Raw genomic sequence first — 15,651 nt, 5'->3', positions numbered from 1 at the left:
CACAAGAAAAAAATAACTTGTGAGGATTGAGTTTGTTTTGTGGAAAAAATGAATGTTAAAAAAAGATGCAACCGCCAAAATAAAAAAAAAAATGGTTCTGAAGTTTCTGGGAGAGTCACAATCACAACGCCTTCGGGCATTCTGTTTCTGTTTTTGTCTCTTTCTTGCGTAATGTGAGAGAGAGAGAGATAGTCGACTATTGCTTTGAAGAACAGAAGAAATGAAGAGAGAAGAGTTTATTTACAATAGTTGTCTCTTCTAAGAGAGATGAAATTGTTGATAAAATTGCAGACTTCAAGAAAGAAGAATAAATAATTTATTTGCAATAGTTGAGGTTCTCTTTCTCTAATATAACGGGAATGTGAGACTGAATCAACTATTGTAAATAAAAAACTGAAGAAAGAAGAAATAAAATTGGAAGCCAAGAAGAACGAAGTCTTTAACTGAAGAATACAGAAGATCAGTCAAGAAAAAGATAGAAGAAAAATAAAGAATTTTGTGTATGTTATTTCAAGCCTTCCTAAACAAAAAGACATATAAAAAAAATCTTTAATTTATTACAAAAGCTTTTATAAAGACTTAAAAACTACGAACTAAAACTCGTTGCTAAAAAAACTAAAAAGTAAAGAACAATTTTTATTTAATTCAAAAGCAAATACATTTCGGTGCCTTTTTTAAATTAAATTAAATTGCATTTAACTGGTCTATTCCACTTTGATCACCTGGCTTTGATGACCCAGGTGATCAAAGTCCACTTCCAGCGACAATTTAGTGTCCTTTGATCACCCACGGATATGATGCCCTGGGTGATCAAAGTGGACTCCAGTTAAATTATTATCTGGGGGCACGGCAGTGCCCCCACCAAGTCGAGCAAAAAAGCGGCACGGCCGTACCATCCTTTTCTCGAAGCAATTCAGGCCATTTTCGACCGCCTGTAACTTCGTTGTGGATAAAACTAGAAGGCTGAATTTTCATTAGCTATGCAGGCATTGTAAAAACACGGTATATTTAAAATTTCATTCAATTTGAACCAGTAGTTTAAGAATTATAACGGGTCAAAGTTACTTAATTTTGTCACTCACTGACTGACTCACCGATCATCAAAACTCTAAGGCACTTCTAGCAGACCTAGAAGCTTCAAATTTGGAATATAAGTAGTGTTTGGTGTATGAATCAAGGAAAAACTAAAATATTTGGGGGCACGGTAGCGCAACCGCCAAGTCGAGTAAAATTTTTCAATTTCGGTCCAGTTTTCTAGATACATAACTGCTGTCTACAAAATACAAAAAGAAATGAGATCCCATCAAAAACAATACTTGTCAAAAAAACCAAGTCTCGCAACTCAGTTGTTCTACGGTAAAAAGTTGTGAGATCCATGTAATACCAAGTCCAGGCCAGGAAATCTTTAACGTTTTACATAAATATATTGACTTGGCCATCGCATGAAAACACGTGTAAATTAAATTATTTAGTGCGATGGCCAAGTCAATAATTTATGTAAAACGTTAAAGATTTCCTGGCCTGGACTTGGTATTACATGGATCTCACAACTTTTTACCGTAGAACAACTGAGTTGCGAGACTTGGTTTTTTTGACAAGTATTGTTTTTGATGGGATTTTAGTGTCCTTTGATCACCTACATACAAATCACACCTCCTCTTATACTTAATGTACGGACAAACATTGTTTAGGTAAGTAACGCTTTAAAATATAAAAAAAAATGTAAACTGTAAAAACTGTTAAAAAAATTGTCTATATTAAGAAAATGTTAGTACTTACCGTGTCTATTCAGATGAGGTGTGATTTGTATGTAGGTGATCAAAGGACACTAAAATAATAATTTAACTGGAGTCCACTTTGATCACCCAGGGCACATATCCGTGGGTGATCAAAGGACACTAATTTGTCGCTGGAAGTGGACTTTGATCACCTGGGTCATCAAAGCCAGGTGATCAAAGTGGAATAGACCATTTAACTGACTACATCCATAAGGCCGTTTCAAAAAAAACCTATTCGCACCTTTTCCCTCAACTGTTCACGTAAATGTAAAAATTATGTCATAAAGAAATGATCCATCATTAGGTTTCATTACGTGTTATATCAAGCGGAATATTCAACACCTGATTTGCAGGTAATCACGTAATAACAAAGATTTTTAAGTCTACTTGGTACTAGACAAGCTGTTCTGAATAAAAAAATATGTCGTGCGTGTGCATCAGTCACCTGCCTAAAGTAACTTCAAATCGCGTAAATAAAATGAGCACATGAAAAGAATATTCGAAAAACTTTACTATTATGTATTTTAGATTAGAACTGTCCATAATATGAATGCTTTAAATAAAATCAAGCCACAAAACAACAAAAATCTCAAAAGAAAAACAAAATTAAAAACTCATCATGGGTCTCATCTCATCATATATCTGGCTGAGAATGCTTATATAGCATTAAGTCCACCTTTTGTACGATTTTATTGTGCAATAAAGTTTTATAATTAATCATACGATGTGTTAGTTTTTAGACTACAATCTTCGCGGGAAATTCTCCAATTCGATCGAATCCGACTTAATATTGTTGAAGCTTATCAACAATGTCGTGGGCAATATCTCAGTTACCTTAATTTTTAAACATTTTAAATAAACAACTTGAAAAAATCGAACTGCCTAAGGCGGGAATTGAACCCATGACCTTTAGCTTGCCGGGAGACTGCTCTTCCAACTGAGCTACTTAGACACTGGATGAACCCAGTTACCTTAACCCGGTCGAGCTAACTGCGCACCAGGCAGCCGTGACGTCACAAGTCACAAAGGACGCTCTGGTACAGACGGGGAGGTGTGCAGTGTGCGTTAAGTGCGCAGTTAGCACTTAGTTCGGTTGTAGTAGTAGCCCATCTAGGCATCTAGTAGAACATAGAAGTGTTCGCACCATCATTATGGCCCATTACGCCACTTACACCCTGATATCAAATTAATATTCAATGTCTAATTTGCGAGAATTACGTAATCACCACCTTTGATGCAACGCGCCACTCGCTGCTATAATTTGAAAATTTAGCAATAATTGGAAGATTACAAAGAAATCTAAATGGGAAACACTGGTATTTATACATAGGGTGCTCTCAAAAAGTTCTAATATGTAGCTTTACTAACTTAAGCGAGGTTTAAACTTACAATAGGTAAAACTTGCAGAAGTTGACTTCCGCAAGCTGTTTACCACTGTGTAAATTGCTGTGGCAAGCCAACTTCTGCAAGATTTACTTGTGCCAGCTTGCGGAAGTCAACTTCTGCAAGTTTTGTTGCTATTGTAATCGGTGCATGGTTTGACTTGCGGAATGGATATTAATTAAGCGAGGTTTAAACTTACAATAGGTAAAACTTGCAGAAGTTGACTTCCGCAAGCTGTTTACCACTGTGTAAATTGCTGTGGCAAGCCAACTTCTGCAAGATTTACTTGTGCCAGCTTGCGGAAGTCAACTTCTGCAAGTTTTGTTGCTATTGTAATCGGTGCATGGTTTGACTTGCGGAATGGATATTAATTAATGGTTCTGAAATATTTTCTGCAAATATCTTTCGAAAAGATTTTGCAAAAGGATAAACATCTATTCATTTATCACCTTGTTTTTAATTTACATAAGTACTTTACAATTGATTGGCCTTAGATTTTGCAAAGAAACTTGTCATTTTTCTGGGCTTTCATCCTATTTTTTTTATCCACAACGAGCAAGCTCTTGATCTTCATCTCACGTGATGGAAAGTAATGATGAGGCTGAAGGTGGAAGCGAGTTTCACCCGGAATCCTCAACCACAGAGGCACAACTGGCTAGCTATTTTATTTCTTAGACTAAGTAGGCGCAGACCATCGATTTTTAGTTGGCCGATAGTTGTGCCCAATTTCAAATTGTATGAAGAATCGGCCAAATTGAATCGGCGTAATGTGCGCACTTCCATATTACATGCCCATACTGATCAACTGCCCGACTAAACTATCGGCCGACGAAAAATCAATGGTCTGCGCATAGGCTTATACTGCCAGAATACTTAAAACAATACTGTTAACTTGTTGTTACTGCGTATATTTTAAAAACATCCTGTATTCTTGAAAGAATTACAAATCAAAGCGTAAGCTTTTCTTGATAATGACGTCAATTTGAAATCATTATTTCCCCACAATTCACACTACCAGCGACTCGTCTACGAAACAAAATGAATTTGTTGAATTTCTTTAAAAAATATACTGAGGATGATCTAATTAATATAAAAGGTTAGTTATTTAGCAACATAAAACGCATATTATTGTTAATTAATCTAAATTAATTTAGCTAGAATAGAATATTATTATAATTACGACATGCTTCCTAAAATTACGCTTGAATTATGTTTTTGATACAATTTAATCAAAAACAAATTGCCTACAAACTGAGCTAATTTGTTGACCGACCATACAAACGGATAGCGGAGTGATCTTATAGGGTTCCTTCTCTCTTTTGCGCTACGGAACCCTAAGGCCCAGTTTCCATCCTCGAAAGCGGATAGGAGAGATGTGTTTGAAAAACCAATCATATTTCAAACTTGGAGTGCAAGTGTGGTTTTGTTTCCCAGTCGACGGAGCACATGATGTCGTGCCCTGCGTGCCCAAACAACTGCACGCAGGAAGATTTAATGATTGATGCCTACTGACAACGCCATTCTTGTGGCGGAGTTTTGAGCAGACCCTGCAGTGTAGGTTTGTTGTCGACACTACAAGAAGAAGAAGATCAGATTTTAGCTGAGCAGAGAGACAAATCTGATTGGTTATTCAAACACATCTCTTCTCTTTGGTGGAAACCGGGCCTAAGACCTTTTTTGACAACTTCCTACCCTTTTCAGAGCACCACTTCGAGTCCTTCAACAAGACGTACCAATGGATCGCCTTCACACTCACTCTGGGAATCATGTTTCCTAACCCAGCTACGGACAGATTTCGTATAATTTCTATTAGTACGTATTAATATTTATTTTAGCCATATGGTTGCGGCAGAGTTAGAGAACATCCACTCTTCCCGTGACTGTTGTAAGCGAGGGACAAATGCGAACATCAGGCCTCCCCAACCCGTCTGGCCAGCGTGGGGAGTGTAGGACAAATCCTCCATTTGCCTCTGGTAAATTAGAGGGTCGTGCTCCTGCAGTGGAGACTAAATGATCTGATGATGATAATTACTAAGATAACTGACTTGTATCTGTAAAATTATCATTGGACGTTTTACTATGTGTAATGTCCTTAGAAAGTCGTCTCTCCAGAGAAAGACCCTCTCTAATTTACCAGAGGCAAGAGATTTGGCTTACACTCCCCACGCTGGCCAGACGGGTTGGGGAGGCCTGATGCTCGCATATGTGTCTCTTAGATGCCTCTTACGACATTCACGGGAAGAGTGGAGGTTGGTCCTCTCTATTATATTACTCTACCACACTGAGTTGGGGTTGGTTTACTGACTACTTTATTGCCTCAATACTAACTTATTGTTTCCTAGATGTGCTACTCGTGTGCGTTTTCCCTCTGGCTATGATGATTTTGATCGACATGTACAAGTGCTGGATGGTGAAAGACATCTTTAACATCATCAGACATAGCACCATCGTTGGGCCCTTTCTTGGCGCGTTCTTTAAGGTAAGGCACTTCATTCTTATTCTTGATATTTCTATGACACAACCCTAATAACCCTGGTTAAGGATTCGGACGTAGCAAACTTATCAACCCGGAAAGGGATCGTAACCGTATCAACTCGAGGCGGTCAATATTCTTTGTATGAAACTCCATACTGCAACGCACACTTATCCGCACTGTCGTTGCGTCGTAAAAACCTCGCCTCGCGGCGATGACAGCTCGCGAAAGGCGATACGGTGTTGATCCCTTTCCGAGTTGATAAGTTTTCCATGACCTTTACACCCCGCAGACTGCAGAATTTTTGTCGGCCGATAGTTTGATCATGCTTTTAATCAGTATGAACATGTATGGAAGTGAGGACATTACACCGATATAGTATCGGCCGATTCCTCATACAAATTAGAAGCTAGAAAATTCCACATCCTAAAAAAACAATTTCCCCACAGATGTTCCTAATGTACTACAAAAGGGCCCAAGCCAAAGAGATTCTGGACGAAATCAACCGTGACCACGCTAGCTTCAACTTCCTACCTCGCAAGCAGCAAGACATAGCATTCCTGAACGTGAAGAAGGGAGTCTTCAACGTGGAAAGGCTCTGGGCACCCATAGTGTCCATTGCCATCATGACCTTCCCAGGAATGGCGGTCGTCATGACCCTATACAGTTATGCCTTTAGCGATAACCCAAAGAGGTACATGATTCACGAAGTGAAACCACCAAATTCGCGTGACCCTGAGGACATGTTGAAGTCGCCGTACTTTGAAATACTTTTTGTGTATGAAACAGGTAAGTTCTAGAAGCTGGAAGAAACGATGTCGGTTTACCTTTTCATTATTATTATTCCAGTTTTTGAAGAGGGATACGCCCGCGCTTTCTTGACAAACCAAAATTCATGCGGATGGAGTCGCGGGAAAAAGCTAGTTAGAAATATTTCAATTGCTCATCAGGTTGCAGGATTTTCCAAAGGCGAACGTAGGATTTGGCCTACACTCCCCACACTGCACGTAGCCATATAGGAAAATGGCCTAAATTGAATTGATCACGATTCGTTTCAACCAAAGGACGTCCACTGCTGGACAAAGGCCTCCCCAAGGATTTCCTCAACGTCTATTACTCTATTCCTTCCCCCATCCAAGCGCTTTCCGCGACCTTCAGTAGTTTTAAGCTTTCCCGTCCGTGGTCGCTACTCGAGAACTTTAGCCTAACGACGACAAAAGCACATGAAGTTTTGGATTCGATGACAAGATCCGATCCGAGGAACGCTGGACTATTTGTGCTGAATCCACTCGTAAAACAAGCTTATTTAGCTTAGTAAGGTACTAACGGGACTTCTGGAAAAAAGGTCTAAAGCCCGGTCTCTAAACACGTAGAATTTTGTCCAATGACCCCAAGCTACGCATCCTTATCGCTCGTGCGTAATTATGTTGCTGTTGCGCTCGTACACTCACTGCGGGCGCTATAAAATTTATACTTATTTTTTAGCTTTGTACGAGGGGTTAACGGGATTTCTAGGAAAAAAAACGGTTCTTTTTATCGGTTTTTACGGTTTTCATAGGTTCAGCTATAATTTGCGTTTTAAACTACACGGCCTACGATGGTCTATTCGGCATAGCGACCAACCATGCCTGCCTGAAGATGAGCCTGTGCTGTATGAAGCTGAAGGAAGCCTTCCGGTGTGACAGCACTGAGGACATGTATAAGGGGATACTGACGTTTATTGAGGAGCAGAAGAAGATGTTCAGGTATTATTATTACATATGAAAGCTCTAGGTAGCTCTAGTTACTGTAAAACCTAAGATTGACTAACTCTTAATCGTAAAATCCCTAGAACAGATATGTACCTACTGCCAATTCATAATGGTAAAAGTACTAGAACAGTTAGCTGCGATCATTTCGAATTATTATTTACCACAATCATCTTGGTAATTCTTAGGTTTTGCCTTATAAGTCCGACCGAATTGAGAATCTCCTCCTTTTGTTGAAGTCGGTTAAAAACGATAGGTACTTATAAAAAAACACACCTTTCGACTGCTCTTCATCATCATCATCATCATTTCAGCCATAGGACGTCCACTGCTGAACATAGGCCTCCCCCAATGCTTTCCATGTTGATCGATTGGTAGCGGCCTGCGTCCAGCGCTTCCCTGCTACCTTTTGACTGCTCTATTAACCACTAAACTACATTGTACCTACTAAGTATAGTTACATTTATGCCGAGATGCACCACCTAACTTTGACCGTAACTATACGATAACAGATTTTCCAAGTTTGTCAAAAATCTGCCTCTGTGTTACAGTTGAAAATTTTCAAGTGAGTACACCACATGTCGTCGTCATTATACTGGCTCTGTTTTTTTTTATGAAATAGCATAAGTTTCTCTAGCGACGTCGTCTGCTACTGCTAAAGCCCGGTCTCACACACACTCAGCACACTCACTGCGGCCGCCCGTCGCACAGTCGCGACAGCAATATTATTACGCGCGAGCGATAAGGATGGGTAGCTTGGGGTCATTGGAAAAAATTCTACGTGCTCACAGACCGGGCTTTAGCTGTGTGGGTTGTCGATTTCGAACATCAATTTGTCTAGCGTCTGGTGTTATGTTTCAGATTCGTCGATCTGATTCAAGATACCTTCAACATCTGGTTGGGGACCATCCTGACCAGCACAATGATACAAATCGGCTCCTTGCTGTTCCATATATCAGCGGTAATATAAGTTATATGATCATTATCATCATCATCTCAGCCACAGGACTGTCCATTGCTGAACATAGGCCTCCCCCAATGCTTTCCATGTTGCCCGGTTGCTAGCGGCCTGCGTCCAGCGCCATCCTGCTACCTTTATGATGTCGTCGGTCCACCTTGTGGGTGGACGTCCCACGCTGATATTTATGATAGAGGACATTGCACTGGAGGGAAGTCGAACCTTAATTTCGAACTCCTCCCATATTATGTTCTTCTGATTAATTTCGTTGCGGGTCCAAATCCAATGACAGTTTAACTTTCCCCCGGGACAAACTTGACCTTCACTGGTTGGGTTATTGGCGGTCAAGCTGTAGATCCTGGCTACACAGGAGTTGCAGCGGTGGGAACGAGAGGTGGGAATATTCCCGTTCAGAATAAAAAAGAGCGTCTCTTATCTATACTATAAAAGCGAAAGGTCACTGATTGACTGACTCTCTCAAACGAAATCTCAGATACTACAAGTGCTAGGAGTCTCAAATATTGCATGGGAACCCCCTTTTAGAACGTAGGTTCTTACTAATTTTCCAAAATTCTACCCCTAAGGGGTAAAACGGGGTCCTCGCGTACGAAGTCGCGAGCGGCCGCTAGAACTGATTGGCATGTTTTAATAATAATAATGTCTTCATCCTTTGTCGTAGAGACACCCTGTTATATTTTCTACATTCGTATCTTAGTATTTCGTATATCTTATCTACGTTATTGTTTCTTTTTTATTCCAAGAGATCCTTTTACAAGCATCCTAGCAAGGATCTCTTTACAAAAATTAGTATACCTACTCGTAGAACAGTACTACACTAACTAGACTTCAGTATAATAAAAAAGGGGCCCCAGGGGGTTAAGGCACAGTTTGAAATATGAAACCATAAGGGTATTCTTAATTTGGAAAAAATCAAATGATACCGTCAAATAAGACAGCACACCGCCATCTAGCGGAGGCCTTTCATAATAGATATCACGTTGTTGCGAGAAGTCACACGAGATGTGTTTAATCGAATATTAGCACAGAATCTATCTATACTCTATACTATAAATAAAAATGAATTGCTGTTCGTTAGTCTGATTAAAACTCGAGAACGGCTGGGCCGATTGCGCTGATTTTGGTTTTAAAATGTTTGTCGTAGTCCAGGGTAGGTTTAAACGGTGAGCAAATAAGGAAAAATTGCGATGGCTTATTTATTGCCTTTAATGCGGAACAGAGTTCGCCGGGTCAGCTAGTAAGTAATAGATATTAGCAAAGTATTCTGTTGGCGCAAGTACACTATGCGAGAAATTGGCCAAGGCGTAATAGTGTGAACACCATCTCGGTCACTTTCTCCTTCCTCCACCCGTCGCCCATACTTCGGTGTGCGAGCTAGCGCTTCGACTTGGACAATTTTCCGCATAGTGTACTTGCGCCATGTAATAATAGCCTATATATACTAATTATTATTTTATTTTATTTATTTGCAAAACACAATATTATTAAAGAGGAAAGATTTGATTGTTTGTGGTTTGAAGTGACGGCTTTTACTATGTTTCGAAACTAGGACCGATTTGAAAAACAATCTGCTAGTTCCTTTGATTAAATAGCGCGTTCAAGTTCAACCAAACAAAGACTGACTCACTCACTCATCACGAAATCTCAGAAATCACAAGTGCTAGGAGTCTCAAATTTTGCATGGGGGTTCCTTTTAGAACGTAGGTGCTCACTAAGACGGGATTTTCCAAAATTCTACCCCTAAGGGGTAAAACGGGGTCCACGCGTACGAAGTCGCGGGCGGCCGCTAGAACTGATTGCCATGGTTGAATAATGAAAATGAAAATGAAAATGAAAATGAAAAATGTTTATTTCGTTAACAACAACAATTAATGGAATTTGAGGTGGACTCTTTCTTGTAAGTGCAATGGCACCTGTGCCAGAAGGAGTCGCTCTCCCTTAACAAATTAACAGTAACTTTTTTTTTTTTTTTATCATAACCAAAAAGTAACAAAATCACCACATATTTAGGTTGCGTTTGGTATGTGTGTGTGTGTGTGTGTGTGTGGTAAGCTAAGGTTTTTAGCCAGTTAATAAGTTTAATTTTGCATTCCCGATAGGTCAATGGGTATATTTCTATTATTTTATTTATATCATTATATAAGTGAGAGGATAGGCTCTGGAATTGATTTTGGGCAAAGGTTGTGTGAGTGACTTGCGTTTCAATTATCTTATGTTTTCTTCTTTTTTGTGTTATAATAGGATTGTAGGCCAATGACTTATGTCTTTTTAATATAGCATGTAAGATGTAAAGTTTCCTAATTGTGAGTAAGTCCACTAAGTCATAAAGTAGCGTAGTTGAAAATTTTTTCTGCTTGAAAAACATAACTTTTAATAAAGCTCTCTGTGCTCTTTCGACATCTATGAATTTAGTTTTTGGCGCTCCACCCCATACTGTTATGCAGTAAATTATGATAGACTGGACTAAGGAAATGTAAACCTGATTTAGAAGTCGCTTGGTTGCTACGTGTCTAAGTGATTTAAAAATCCATATCATTTTTCTTATTCTACACGCTACCAAATCAATATGTGACTGCCATGAGAGACGCTGGTCTATCATAACTCCCAAATATTTTGTGCTACTAACTCTACCTATAGCTGGACAGCCGCAAATAGTTTGAGTTTGCCTACATGAATGTATTTTAATTTCAAAAGCATCATCAGGTTGCGTCCTGCTATAGACAGAGAAACACATATAATTGGTTTTTAAAGTATTTAGTGTCAGGAGGTTACACTTGAGCCAATCGTTTATTCTAGACAGACCAAGCTCCGCAGCAGTTTTGATGTTATACCACGAGTCACCAGTAAAAATTACGGCAGTGTCGTCTGCATAAGACAAGATTTTGCAATTCTCGATCTGCATGTTACACAAGTCGTTAATATAGACTAAAAATAGGGTTGGGCCCAGGACACTTCCCTGGGGTACACCGTATTCCACTACTGTTTTGTCGCTTATGGTTTGATCTATTTTTACTCTTTGTTTTCGGTCCTGCAGGTAGCTTTTAAACAAATTAAGAGGGATTCCTCTGATACCGACCAGTTCAAGTTTCTTAAGGAGGATCGAGATGGAGACGGTGTCAAATGCTTTTTTTAGGTCTAGAAATACTGATAGACATTTTTTCTTATTATCCAGCTTATTTATTATTTCTGACGTCAATGCACTAATAGCATCTTCAGTACATTTTCCTGCACGAAATCCATATTGAGAAGATGATAGAATGTTATTTTTATTAAGATAGTTAAGAAGTCTTTTGTTAATAATTTTTTCAACCAATTTTGATAGTGAAGTTAGCACCGAGATTGGCCTGTAGTTATTGACATCGTCTCCATCTCCACCCTTGTATACTGGTGTTATAATAGACTCTTTTAGGAGTGTTGGGAATATACCACTACCAAAGCAGAGGTTAATTAAATAGGTAATAACCGGAATCACCTCGTTTCTAGCAAGCTTGAGAAAGCTAGTCGGGATATTGTCCCAACCAGGAGCACTGTCCGATTTTAAGTTCATCAGTATAGTGTGAACTTCGTCCTCATCAGTATCAATAAGAGCAAAGGAATTTAGCTGAGATGGACTGTGCAGATTAAGAGAATAATAATTGCTAGAAGGAGGCTGATCTATGGCATCCGCTAAGTTTTTTCCAATGTTACCGAAAAAATTGTTTACGTGAGCAACCGAATCATTTGGAGATGACCTAATACTTAATAGCTTTGTATTATCTGATTTAGTCTGATTTAGATATGTGATTTTGCGTATGGTTTTCCATAAGCTTTTAGGGTTACCGGTTGAGTCCTGCAAAAGCTGTCTCTCGTAATTTCGCTTCAGTTTTTTGACTAAGTTATTGCAGAAGTTCCGATATCGTCTATATGTGACTTTGAGAATTTCGTCATGTGGATGACTCTGCAGCCTATATTGCAATTTGTTCCTATGTCTAATGCATCGTAAAATTCCAGGTGTTATCCACGGTTTGATTACTCGGTCTTTTTTGCGAATGCATACCTCCTTTGTATTTTCTTTCAGAGAGTCAGTTATACGATTTATCAATTCCCGCGTTACTACCTCGGGATCACTACAATTAAAAAGCGCAGCCAAATTTTTCTCTCTCAAGCTGTGCACTGCACCATCATAATCAGTAAGTACCCTTGTTTTCCTACAGTTACTATTTCCTTTGTTTTTCATGGGATTGTGCAAAAGAACTAAAGCATGATCCGTTACTGTCGTGTTAAGAACAGCTATCTGAAATTCACTATTTCTATCTCCTTTAAGCATGATATGGTCCAATGAGCTAGATTCCCTGGTAGGGAAACAATGTCCCATTGAAATACTATGAGCTGCGAGCATATTTAAGTAATTAAATCTATTATTGCGTTCATAAGATTGCTCATTGTCCCTTGGAATGGTATTTATATTAATGTCTCCTGCTATTGTGATGAGTCTATGTGTTTTTATTGATTCTAGATGGGCGTTTAATGAATTGATAAAGTTACCCGCATTTGTATTTGAAGGTGATCTATATATCGCTAAAATCAAATTATGATTTAGCTTAATTTGTACACATGAAGCATCATGTAGGTAAATTTCATTGACACTCGCCGAGATTCTATTTTTAATGTAAACTGTTACACCGTCATTTTGGTTCAAATATCGGGTAGATGAGTACATTCTATAGTCAGCTAGAGTTGGGATAGATTTATCCTTAGAGAGCCAGCACTCGGTAAGTATGATTATATCCGGACTAAATTTGAGGTTTGTGATAGTTATTAAGAAGTCATTGAAATTACAGTAAACGCTTCTTATGTTTTGCGTTATTAGTGTAAAATCACTATCTCTCACACAAAACAAATCAGATAATTCCTCAATATCACATTTGACAGATTTTGCAACTTCAGTCTGATCTATATCTATTATTGTGTTAACAACGTCACTCATTACTAAAAGATTGAGGCAATGATGGTGTAACTTTAAAAGCATTATGTGAAAGTAATAATGTATGTAGTAATTTCGGGAAAGCATGTTTGTATAGGTGAAAGTGTAGATGCGTGTAAAGTTTAAGTTGTGTTGGTAGTTGAAAGTGTATGTGTGGGTGAGTTTGAAAATGTTGGTGGTAGTGAGTGTACGTGTGAGTTTGTTTTTGTTCATGATTGTGTTTGGATATGAATAATGTGTGTGTTAGTATGTACGTGTTAGTGTCTTGCCGGGTGAGGAGTGGTGTGTTCACTGAGAAATATAAATGACAAAATATAAATAGATTTTCACAGCATATGATAAACAGTCCGCAAAAATTATACAAAATACCTAGTCTGTCACAGAAAAACATCGCATTGGATACATTATTAACGGTGACAAAATTATGCTCAGTATTAATTTTTTCAAAACAGTCCCCGACTAGTCAGTCCGTGTTCATAAGTTGCTGAATCTGAGCCTCCGATTTAATCAATATGATTGGCGAGCTATCTGCCTTTCGCACGTAGACTTTGCCATAGGCAGTCCAGCAGAATTTGTATTGCTTTGATTTTGCCAGATAATAATAATGTCTTTATTGTTTTAAATCATTTTATTAGATCCTTATGATTCATCTCCTTTTTTCAGGGATACGGTTTCGACCTGCGCTATACATTGTTTAGTTTTACATCTGTCGTCCACATTTTCCTACCTTGCAAAAATGCTGCTACGTTAAAAGACATGGTAAGTAAAAAAGTAGATAGAACGTTCATCTTATGCACGTATTCCTTTGAGTGCAGACTAGACAGGAAAATGTATATGCTAATATCTATACACATACAGGCTAGGGAAAGTAGGACTCTAAATACTGTAGATGAACATTTTACTCAAAGAAAATATTCCTTTATTTTTGAAAAGAAAAGAAACTTTTACTTCCCTTCAGGTGGCATTACAAAATTCCACCCTGTAACAATAATATAATAGACCAAAGTTTTACATACTCAGGTACGTACCTAAACCAAACGATAAAAACACATTATACCTATTTTGATTAAAATTTCTTAACAATTAGAGTCGTTTCTCAAACTATTTTTCTTAAATAAACAACTTGAAAAAATCGAACTGCCTAAGGCGAGAATCGCCGAACCAATGATTTGTCTCATTTGTGAATCAGAACCACAACCATAAAATCAACATTAAAATTAAAAATATTTTATTCAAATTTGACCACTATTGGCACTTATGACTATAAATCGAAAGGTTTATGCCAGTTTTCACCATAAGTTCATTATTTTTAAGTGACCCCTATGGTAACACATAACAGGCATTTTGTTTTCATAGGGGTCACTTAAAAGTTTGGGATTGATGGTGAATACACTGGACCAAATTAATTTAATTCTCCGATAAAGTCCACAGAAATGTCGACAATGATCTACAGCTCGGGCTGGGAGCGTTCGCGCGAGCGGCGAATCCTGCGCATGATCCCATTCATGGTTGCGCGCGCGCAAGTCCCGAATTACATCACCGCTTTCAACCTGTTCATTTTTGATATGGAGCTGTTTGTTTTTGTAAGTTATTTTTTATGAAATAGCCGTTTTTATATAAATTAATTGCTAAGTCATAGATGTTTCAGAAGTAAAAAATTTGGCAAGTTATATGCAAATATTTGGGCAAAATTAGTCAAAAATTCTGTTACAATAGGTACCTATCTAGTGCATATTGTATTAACAAAACTGTCGTTCAACGTTTTCGATCTTTGCTTCTAGTGTTTTTAAGCGCGTGATTTTAACTGAACACTAATCTTTTTGATGGTTTATCTTATAGCTCGCTTAATATAAATAAACTAAGTATTTTAATATTAATATAATCCTTTTTGTTTCAGATTCTACGAACTTCGTACTCTATGTACACACTTATTAGATCTTAGAATGTCTAATATTTTTACTAAGGAAACGCATTTTATTTATTATAGCACAATAATGTAATGTAAACTAAGATGAAACAAATAAATTTTCAACTTTCTATTATTTTTTCTGACATTCCTAACAGAGTTTAGAAAACTTATAGTTGTGGTTTAAATTCTGATAGACTATCGGTACGGTACTGTGTACAGATCGTTTCATCCACGAAGACGCGCCCCACCATTCTTCCGCTAAATGTTTGAGTGTTATCGGTACACGCTAAATGATCCATGAGTGCACACGCACGCTACAATAATGACGCTCGGATTGCTCGGATCAAACTCCCCGCACCCCGCGCTTCCCTGGATCAAAAATTGGTGGGGCGCGTCTTCGTGGATGAAACGATCTATACTA

The 15,651-nt window shown here is 38.3% G+C and overlaps 1 protein-coding gene across 1 annotated transcript; it reads left to right on the top strand.

The window, feature by feature from the left end:
• The first annotated feature begins 4,111 nt into the window (after positions 1-4,111).
• LOC135085685 (uncharacterized) lies at positions 4,112-15,307 on the top strand. The gene is made up of 9 exons (XM_063980493.1): positions 4,112-4,257; positions 4,863-4,973; positions 5,504-5,640; positions 6,084-6,423; positions 7,193-7,379; positions 8,244-8,343; positions 13,985-14,080; positions 14,746-14,904; positions 15,219-15,307. The coding sequence occupies exons 1-9, from the start codon at positions 4,200-4,202 to the stop codon at positions 15,261-15,263; spliced, it is 1,233 nt and encodes a 410-aa protein (XP_063836563.1). The 5' UTR covers positions 4,112-4,199; the 3' UTR covers positions 15,264-15,307.
• The last annotated feature ends 344 nt before the right edge of the window (positions 15,308-15,651 follow it).

The sequence above is a fragment of the Ostrinia nubilalis genome, chromosome 29, assembly GCF_963855985.1.
Source record: "Ostrinia nubilalis chromosome 29, ilOstNubi1.1, whole genome shotgun sequence".
NCBI classification, from domain to species: domain Eukaryota; kingdom Metazoa; phylum Arthropoda; class Insecta; order Lepidoptera; family Crambidae; genus Ostrinia; species Ostrinia nubilalis.
The sequence above is the reverse complement of the archived record's forward strand: the minus strand, read 5'-3'. Positions and strand labels throughout refer to the sequence as shown.